At 59.0% G+C, this 9,511-nt stretch overlaps 1 protein-coding gene across 1 annotated transcript; it reads left to right on the top strand.

Moving 5' to 3' along the window:
* Positions 1 to 510: 510 nt before the first annotated feature.
* On the top strand, positions 511 to 6,897 carry LOC100681638. Its single transcript, XM_029074667.1, has 6 exons — positions 511 to 672; positions 2,016 to 2,123; positions 4,220 to 4,359; positions 4,729 to 4,825; positions 5,014 to 5,138; positions 5,353 to 6,897. The coding sequence occupies exons 1-6, from the start codon at positions 588 to 590 to the stop codon at positions 5,527 to 5,529; spliced, it is 732 nt and encodes a 243-aa protein (XP_028930500.1). The 5' UTR covers positions 511 to 587; the 3' UTR covers positions 5,530 to 6,897.
* Positions 6,898 to 9,511: the final 2,614 nt, after the last annotated feature.

Genomic DNA, 9,511 nt, shown 5'->3' with positions numbered 1-9,511 from the left:
CTGTCTCTATCTGTTGCCGACTTGTTCATCCCAAGCGCTTAGTACAGTGCTCTGCACCTAGTAAGCGCTCAATAAATACTATTGAATGAATTGAATGAATGAATGACTGGAATGGAATGCTCAGTACAGTGCCCCGCGCCCAGGAAGCGCTCAATAAATCCGATTGATTGGAGCTGGATGAGGCAGGGGGATGTGGCTTATCGATCTCTCTAGACCGTCAGCCCCTCTAGACTCTAAGCTCGCCGTGGGCAGGGGATGGTGTCTGTTTATTGTTGCGTTGCGCTCTCCCAAGCGCTTAGCACAGTGCCCTGCGCACAGGGAGCGCTCACGAAATAGGACTGAATGCATCCCGAATTCCAATTCTACCACGGAGACGGTGGCTACGGTGCCGTGCCATGTGGCGAGCCAGGGGAGGGGCCGGGGGCCCTGGGACGCTGGAGATTGGCCGGGAGAGGAGGAGGAGGAGGAGGAGGAGGAGGAGGAGGAGGAAGAGGCACCTAAGATACTTTCCCCACTTAGCGCTCTCTCCTCGGGTTGGGTCAGCCGTCCTCAGCGGGTCTCTGTCGTCTCCTTCCCCCCTTAGGACGATGTCTCCATCAGAGCGGCTGGTGCTGGTGCTGGGAGGAGCCGGGACGGTGGGCTCCGGCATTGTGAAGTCGCTCCTGGACAGAGGTGAAGGGGACAGGCTCCTGACCTCGGGGGGGCTGCGGGCTGGACGGGTCCCGGCCCCGACTGAGCTCCCCCGGATTCTCCTGGGTGCTCTAACCTGCTTCGGGTCGGGGTGGAGAAGGGGGGATGGGGCTAGGCCCCTCCGGCTGGCAGGGGATGGGCTGGGAAGAAGGAATTTGGCAGCTGGCCAGGCTGGCTCTTCCCCCGGGGGCTCAGGAGAAAGCTCAGCGGCCACACTGCTCCCACGCTCTGGATCCAGGGTCCTTGGGCACCTGCCCACCCCTGGAAGAGGATTCTCTCCCCACTTGCCGCTGCCCTTGGGGGACCGTCGGGTGCCAGGACCCCAGAGCTCCCCCTCCTCACCCATCTTCCTCGGTGCCTCTGTCGCTGGCCAGAGCCTCGGGTCCATCTCACACCTGGACAGCAGGAATCCAGCCTCTCCAAGGGGCCAAGGCCGAGCAGACCCACCTTCCCCCACCCCATCCACCCACCGGCGCCCTTTCCCCTCCTCTAGGATAAGGCGCCGGGCCCACCCCCGCTCAGTGCCAGCCAGGCCACAGGGCAACAGAGGGATTCACCCGGGGAAATGATTCACCTAGGGAGCCAGGGGTGTGGGGGTCTGATCCACCTCCATCTGAGCCCTGATTCAAGTTATTTTCTTTTCTTCCTGTCCTGAGGCTCCCCAGTAGGGTTCTCTCCCATCAGTGTTGGCCCTGGAGAGTGGAAACCAGTCCGGGTTCAATCCGGGATCTTCGAGACATCTCCGAGTCCCAACCGCCCTGAGCCTCAAGGGGACCCCAGATCTCTGCTTGTCTCCCCGTGGTTCTTAGGGATGACTGGGGCCAGTAATAATAATAATGATAATGTTGGTATTTGTTAGGCGCTTACTAAGTGCCAAGCACTGTTCTAAGCGCTGGAGTAGATACAAGGTCATCAGGTTGCCCCACGTAGGGCTCACAGTCTTCATCCCCATTTTACAGATGAGGTAACTGAGGCACAGAGACGTGAAGCGACTTGCCCAAGGTCACATAGCTGACAAGCGGCGGAGTGGGGATTAGAACCCATGACCTCTGACTCCCAAGCCCGGGCTCTTTCCACTAAGCCAGGCTGCTTCGGTACACACCCAAGGTGTGTGGGCTGGCAAGGGGGATGTGATTAGTTACATTTGGTCACCCCTGACTACACCTGGGCACCTGAATGAGGTGCCCTTCCCCACCCCACCCCTCCCAGCCCCAGCCTCCCACTCCCCTCCCACCGCGGCACCACCGTGCTACCCTGCCACCTCAGCAGAAGAAGGAAACAGCCGTTCCTGGTTCCCCAGGAGCCTGAGCCTCCCGTCTCCTCAGGTTTCCACGTGGCCGTCATTTCCAGGGACGGCGCACGGCTGGAGAAGCTGCGGAGCTTCGTCCCGGCCTCCGCCCTGCCGCACCTGCACACCGTGGTCGGGGACGTGGGTGAGTCGCCTTGCCTCGGCTCTGAGTCCCGGCTCTGGGGCCTAGCTCGGGGACACATCCTCTTGCCCCGCGTCTAGGCGGATTCCTGCCTGTATCTCCCGTTCTGCCCCGGGGAACGAGGCAGTGGGAAAGGGCGGCACTTCCTGCCCGTCGGGGTTGGGGGTCGGGGGGAGGATTCTGGGTGTCCTCGTGGCTCCAGGGTCAATCAATCGATCAATCATATTTATTGAGTGCTTACCGTGTACAGAGCACAGCTCGCTGTGGGCAGAAAATGTGTCTATTACTTGTTGTACTCCCCCAGGCACTCAGCACAGTGCTCTGTACACAGCGTCTTGTCTTATGCCCTTGAGTCGTCTCCAACTCATAGCGACGTCGTGGACACAGTAAGCGCTCAATAAATATGATTGAATGAATGAATGAGTACCAAGTGCTTGGGAGAGAACACCGCTAAAGAGTTCGTAGACACGGACCCTGCCCACGACGAGCTTACATTCTAGAGGGAGAGACAGACAATATAAATAAACTACGGTTAGGGACGTAAGTGCCGTGGGGCTGAGAGAGGGGAATAAAAGGAACAGGTCGGGGCGATGCAAAAGGGAGTGGGAAAAGAGGAAAGGAGGACTTAGGGACTCTTGGAGGGGATGTGCCTTTAGAAAGCCTATGAATGTGGGGAGAGTAATTGTCGGTTATGAAGAGGGAGGACGTTTCAGGCCAGAGGCAGGATGTGGGCAAGAAATGGGCAGCGAGATAGACAAGATCGAGGTATGGTGAGTAGGTTGGTTTTAGAGGAGGAAAGTGTGTGGGTTGGGTTGTAGCAGGGGAGCGGCGAGGTGAGGTAGGAGGGGGCAAGGTGATAGAATGCTTTAAAGCCAATGGCGAGGAGTTTCCGTTTGATGTGGAGGTGGACAGGCGATCTCTGGCGGGTCTTGAGGAGTGAGGAAACATGGATTGAATGTTTTTGTAGAAAAAAGATCCAGGCAGTAGAGTGAAGTATGGACTGGAGTGGGGTGAGACAGGAGGGAGGGAGGTTGATGCAGTGATTAAGGCGGGGTCGGCTAAGTGCTTGGATTAACGCGGTAGCAGTGTGGAAAGGAAAGGGTGGATTTTAGTGACGTTGTGAAGGGTCTGGGATCTGGGCTCCAGGATCCAGCCACAGAGGGAGAAACAGGCCTACAACCTTCCCGTCATGTATGGGAGAGTTCAGCCCACGGGGAAAGCTGCTCCTGCTTGGGGCGAGGCCCAGGGTGGCCATGCTGCGGGGGAAGGGGGTGGGTGAGTGCCGCATGAGCTGGACAGGGAGGTGGTGGGGGGCCCCTGAGCTCCAGATGGAGTAACTCCCCACGGCACCAGGGGCTGGGACAGAGGCTGGGACCTGAGCCTCACCCCTGCCCGTGGAGACCCTGCCAGGCTGCCCCCGACCCCCGAGTCTACTTGGGTGGGCAGAGTTGGGCCTTCCTTGTAGAATGGGCTAATGGGTGGTGGAGAGCACCCCCCAGTCACACACGTACACACAAACACACACACACACACCCCTGACTCCTTCCCTGCAAAGAAACTTGGCCACACACTCCCTCTCCTTCCCCCACGGCCTGCAAGGATCCAGGTAGAGCAACCCCAGCCTCCCAGAGGGGACCACCCAGAGGTGACGGTGCTCTTGGGGCCTGCTGGGGAGGCTGGACTTGGGCCTGGGATCCCGATGAGAGGTCTGCCGAGAGCTCTGTCTCTGTCTCGCCCCCTCTCTCCTCCCTCTCGCTCTCCCCTGCTTCAAAGCCTTATTGAAGGCACATCCCCTCCAAGAAGCCTTCCTGGCTAAGCCCCCCCTTTCCTCTTCTCCCACTCCCTTCTGCGTCACCCTGACTCGCTCCCTTCATTCATTTCCCCCTTCCAGCCCCACAGCACTTATGTACATATCTGTAGTATGTTTATTTAACGCCCCTCTCCCCCTTTAGACTTTAAACTCGGTGTAGGCAAGGAATGTGTCTTATAGCATTGCATTGTACTCTCCCAAGTGCTTAGAACGGTGCTCCGCACATAGCAAGCGCTTAATAAATGCGACTGACGGACTGACTACCGATCCCCCTTCCCCCTCTTCCCAGGCACCGAGGATGGAGCAGAACAGGCCAAGGCAGAACTGTTGAAGGGAGGCAGGAAGGTCACAGATGTGGTGTCCTCTCTGGGCCTCAGCTGGTGGCAAGGGGGCCCCCCCCACATGCAGACCCTGCAGGAGCTGCAGAAGGTGAGCGAGAGCCGGTGGGGGGCTTCCAGGAACAGGCTGAGGAAGATGTCGAGGGAGGAACGGGCCGAGGGAGATGTTGGGGGTGGGAGGCTTCCGGGAGCAAACGAAGGGAGGAGATGTGTGTTTCGGGGACAGGGAGCTGCCAGAAGCAAGCCAGAGGTAGGGGAAGAGAGGTAGGTAAGTGCTACTAGGCAGGAGACAGGCAGAAGGACCTTGGATAAACTCAGTCTTGTATCCTGTATAGCTTTAAACACCCAGGGCAAGCGGGGGAAGAGGAAGAGGGGGCACGAGGGGGAGCAGGGCTGCGGCCTAGGCTCCGGGAGAGGCCTGGGTCCTGAGTCTGACGACTCCTGGGCTTTCCCTGTCCAGGTTCTCGAGACCCTCCTCCTGAGCACCTTCACCTCCTGGAAGGTCTTCTTCCCACTGGTCAAGGACAACCCTGAGGGCTCCTACACCTTCATCACTGGTAAGAAAGGGTCCGATGTTCTCCCAGCTCCCTGGCTACCACATGGTTACCAGTTACCTTCCATTCCCACCACCCCCATTCCCAGCCATTCCCCCTTCCAGCCACCCCCCATTCCCAGCCACCCCGCATTCCCGGCTGCCCCACGTTCCCAACCGGCCCTCGTCACAGCCAACCCCTGTTGTGTTCAGGGGGCGCGGGCGAACATCTGCTCATGCCGGGCACTGGCTTCCTGACCCTGGGGGCCGCGGGGGCGCTGGCCTTCTGCCAGGTGGTGCGGGAAGAGTACCCCAAGGTGCCCTGCAAGCTGAATGAGGTGAGTGTGGCAGGGGATGGGGGCGGGGGGAGCCTGGAGGTCTCCAGAGACCTCCAGGTTCTTGGAGCAGAGGGACTGGCGGCGGGTGCCTTGGTGGGGGGTAGCACCAGAGACACTTGGGAGCCGTCTCCCTATCCCGTGGGCTCCCTTAGGGAGCCTCGGCCCCTGCTCGGGAGCCACTGACATGTCCCTCTACCTGTATCTCCCGACCCAGGTGAAGATCAACATGGGGGTGTCCACTTCTGAGCGCCTGGCCCCTGGCTTTATCAGTCACCTGGAGGTGGGAAAGGCCGTGGCCTCTCTGGTGGAGAAACGCAGCGTCTCCCACACCGTCCTGAATGCCAACTCGCCCGCTGACCTTCAGACCCTGATCTCCCAGGGGTGGCTCTAAGCAGCAGTTCTTTCCCCCCCACCTGCTCCTGCCCACTCCGATCCCCGCTGCCTCCCTCCTCCCCAACCAGCTCCCTCCCTTCAGCTTCCATTTCCAGGGAATTGCAGGTAGCACCGGGCTCTTCACCTCATGTCCTGCTCCCCAGGGCCGGAGCCACATCCAGCTGGAATTTGGGTTGGGCCCCACCTACCCCCCCTCCCCACACCTGCAGACAGGACCGGGGCAAGAGATGAGTCCCAGGTGGCATCACCAACAGGTATTGAACACAGGTGTCCCCTCTCTCTGGGGAGGCACAGGGCCAGCTTAGAAACCAGAGGCCTAAGGTGGTCCGTGAGCAAGGGTGGGAAGCTTCAGGCTATTACCTCCCCCAAGCCACCCAAAAGGTAGGAATTAATAAGCAGGGATTTGAAGGTGGAGGCAAAGTTAAAAGGTCCCGCACTGCTCGAGTTGACTGTGTTGGGGATGGTTGGTTAGGGTCTAGGAATCCTGTCTTCCCCAACAGCCAGCTCTGAGCCAGCTGCCCCAGCTCTTCAGAGACTTAGCCTCCGTCTTTCAGGTTGGGGGCGGTCCGTCTTTCAGGTGGGTCGTCCTAATCCCCGCCCTGGCATCTCTGGCCATCTGTCCACCATCCCTAGAAGCAGTTGTTTGACTTGACCAGGTCAGAGAGCCCTTAGCACTTGAGGGGCAAAAGTCCCCAGCCTGGCCTGACTGGCTCGGGCCTAACCCTGGTCCGGCTCACCTCACTTTAGCCCCGGTCTGACCCGCCCTGGCCTAGCCCTAGTCTGACTTACCCCGGCCTATCCCTGGTCTGACCCGCCTCAGCCTAACCCTGCTCTGATGTGCCCCAGCAGAACCCTGATCTAATCTCCCCTGTACTGGCCCTGGTCCAACCCACCCTGGCCTGGCTCCGGCCCCAGCCCACGCCAGCCTGAACTGAATCTCAAGACTGTGCTGTCTGAGTCTGGCTTCCCTGCCGTGGCCCACGGCTGATCCAGTGGCTGCTAGGATTTGTAGTCCCAGCTATTCACGTGACCCACTGCCGTGCCCTGTGGGCTCCCCGAGCCCCCCGAGTCCTGAGAAGTTTTGGGGAGAGAGGCTCAGGCCTGACTCCAGCTGGGACTGTAGGGGCCGGCCCTGCCCGTCCCGGCTCCCGGTTCCAGTGTCTCTACTCCACGGATCGCTACACCCAAGCTGGCCTGGAGCCAGATTGGACCACTCCAATGGCAGCCTTCCTGGCCCGGCTCCCGTCGCCTGCAGCTGGGGCCCTCAGCCTCTCCCCACAAGCTTGCTAATCCTCCCCGCTGACCCCTTTGAGCCATTGGCCTCACCTCTTTTGGGTGTTTTAATAAACTTTGTACAAAATTAAAATCATCCTTTGTCTACGTGTGAAGTTTTCTTCAGAAATCATGGCTCAGACTTGGTGACTAATGCAGACACAAACCCAGGGAGGGGCAGAGGTGTGTGGGGCAGGAGCGTGGAGATGGACTGAGTGGGAGGCTTTCCCCCTTTCCCATACCTTGCCCCTCCCCAGCCCCTCTGGGCCACCATGGATTTGCTCACCTCCTATTCCTGCAGAGGGGAGGGGACTGACCCGGGAGCGGCTGGAGGCCTGGGCGGGGTAGGGGGAGACAGGGACAAGAGATTCTGCTGGCAGTGGTGAATGAGGCACGGAAGGGGCTCTGAGTCTTCTCCCTTCATCCCCCCTCCCTTCGGTTTCTTAGAGAGCCATGCCCATCTCCTCCACCTCCTCTTCTTCCTCTTTCCTCTTCCATGCTCCTCCATCTCCTCTGTTTCTTACATCTTCCTCCTACCTCTTCTTCTCCCTTCTCCTCTCTTCTTCCTACCTCCTCTTCTCCCTTCTCCTTTTTTCTTCCTACCTCTTCTTCTCCCTTCTCTTCTCCCTCCCTCCCCCTTCTTCCTCCCTCCCCCTTCCTCCTTTTCCTTCTCCTCATCCTCTCTCCCCTCTATTGCCCTCCACTTCCCCGTCACCCTCCACCCCCTTGTTGCCCTCCAACTTCCTGTTGCCCGGTCTTGCTCCAAAAGCCACCTACTGACCTGCTCTCTCCTCCAGGGGCCACATCCCCAAGTCTGAACGAGAACCAGGACTGGAGAAGGCGGGTGAGGGAGGGATCCGTTTGATTTGAAACGGCCGTTGAGGGAGAGGTCTGCTTGGTTTTGCCAAGGGCGCCTTTTCCTCAGATGGGTGGAATGGGCCAGGCCCCGTCACTCTCACTGGCTTTGCTAGGACGGGGTAAAAAGGCTGGGCTGCGCCCATTTTTGCCTAATCTGCCCTTCCTGGCCCTGCATCCCTCTGCTCAGGATAGGGGAGGGGCTATGGGAGTAGACAGAAACAGGCAGTAAAGTCATTGTTCTCCTCATCGTTTCTAGATTCTTAGTGCCCCCAGCTGCCGGGCTGGGCTGGGCTGGGCTGGGCTGGGCTGGGCTGGGCTGGGCTGGGCGAACCTGGCACATTTCCCCAGAAATACAAAGAGCTGGCAGCACCTCTGTAATCAGCCTTCACAGTTGGTGCTGATGAGGCTGCAGTGAGTCAAGGGCTGGGAGACTCTTTCCAGCTCCCATCCCTCTGTGCCTGGAGGTCCTCACCCTGGGAAAGGAACCAATGACCGAGACCAGGGCCCGGCGGGGGGAGGAGGGTTCGGGGCCATCCGCCCCTCCAGGGTCGGGGTTTCGGCACAAATGCCGGGTTGGCTGGTGGGCTGGGTCCCCGATTGACCATCTGGGGATCCATGGTCTGGACCTGAATGAAGAGGAGTGGGGTGGGGGGCGATGAGAGGTGTGAGGGGAGGCAGGCCAAGAGACTGGAATCTCTGGCTGCCCCTCAACCAGCTCTACATAACCCAGTCTCTATCTGCCATGAAGGAGGAGGGGGGATGGGGGCTCAATAACTGCCCCCTGACTCCAATGGTCTGCAGGGGGAAGGTGGGAATGGGGAGGTAGGGGGCTGAAGGAGGGTCTCAGACTGATGGATTCTCTTGCTGAAAGGCCTTGGATGTCTCCCCGCTGACAGCCCTGAATGACCAGGAGGCTGACTTAATGGCTGTCTAGGGGGCTGACCAGTGACCTTTCCCCCATGCCCCAAGAAGCGAGCCCACCTCCAGGTGACAGGCCAGGCCGCTAGCCTACACACCCTGGAGAAAGGCTGGCACCGCCTGGTATCAGAATCGCAGGGAGTGGCGGGCCGCCAGGCAGATCGGAGAGTTGAGCCCGCCCCCGGAAAGGTTTCTTGCTGTGAAGGGGTCAGCAGACAGACCTGAGCTAAGGGGGAAGCTGATGACAATAGGTTGTGCAAGAGCAGGGGCTGGCCTGACCATCTCAGTGGGCAGAGTGAATCAATCTCATTTACTGAGCACCTACTGTGTGCACAACACTGTACTGATCGCTTGGGGGAATACAATATAACAATAAACGGACACATTCCCTGCCCACGGTGAGCTTACGGTCTAGCGGGGGAGACAGACATTAATATAAATAAATAAATTGCAGATATGTACATAAGTGCTGTGGGGCTAGAAGGGGGGATGAATGAAGGGAGCGAGTCAGGGTGACACAGACGGGAGTGGGAGAAGAGGAAAGGAGGGCTTAGTCAGGGAAGGCCTGTTGGAGGGGTTGTGCCTTCAGGAGGACTTTGAAGGCAGGGAGAGTAGTTGTCTGTCAGATAGGAGGAGGGGGGGCATTCCAGGCCAGAGACAGGACGTGGTCGAGAGGTCGGTGGCGAGATAGGTGAGATTGAGGTACAGAGAGAAGTTTGGTATTAGAGGAGTGAAGTGTGAGAACTGGGTTGTAGTAGGAGAGTAGCAAGGTGAGATAGGAGGGGCCCCTGAGGGTCTGCAGGCTCAGGGGTTAGGGGAGGTTCTTAGGCCCCCAGATGCCACTAATAGCCAAAGGTGCTGGAAGTCTCTGAGACGGAGCCAAGCCTCAGAAGGCACCTAGATGGGAGTCTCTAATGCAGTAATTCCCTCAG

Source organism: Ornithorhynchus anatinus, chromosome 11 (genome assembly GCF_004115215.2).
Source record: "Ornithorhynchus anatinus isolate Pmale09 chromosome 11, mOrnAna1.pri.v4, whole genome shotgun sequence".
NCBI lineage: Eukaryota > Metazoa > Chordata > Mammalia > Monotremata > Ornithorhynchidae > Ornithorhynchus > Ornithorhynchus anatinus.
The sequence above is the reverse complement of the archived record's forward strand: the minus strand, read 5'-3'. Positions and strand labels throughout refer to the sequence as shown.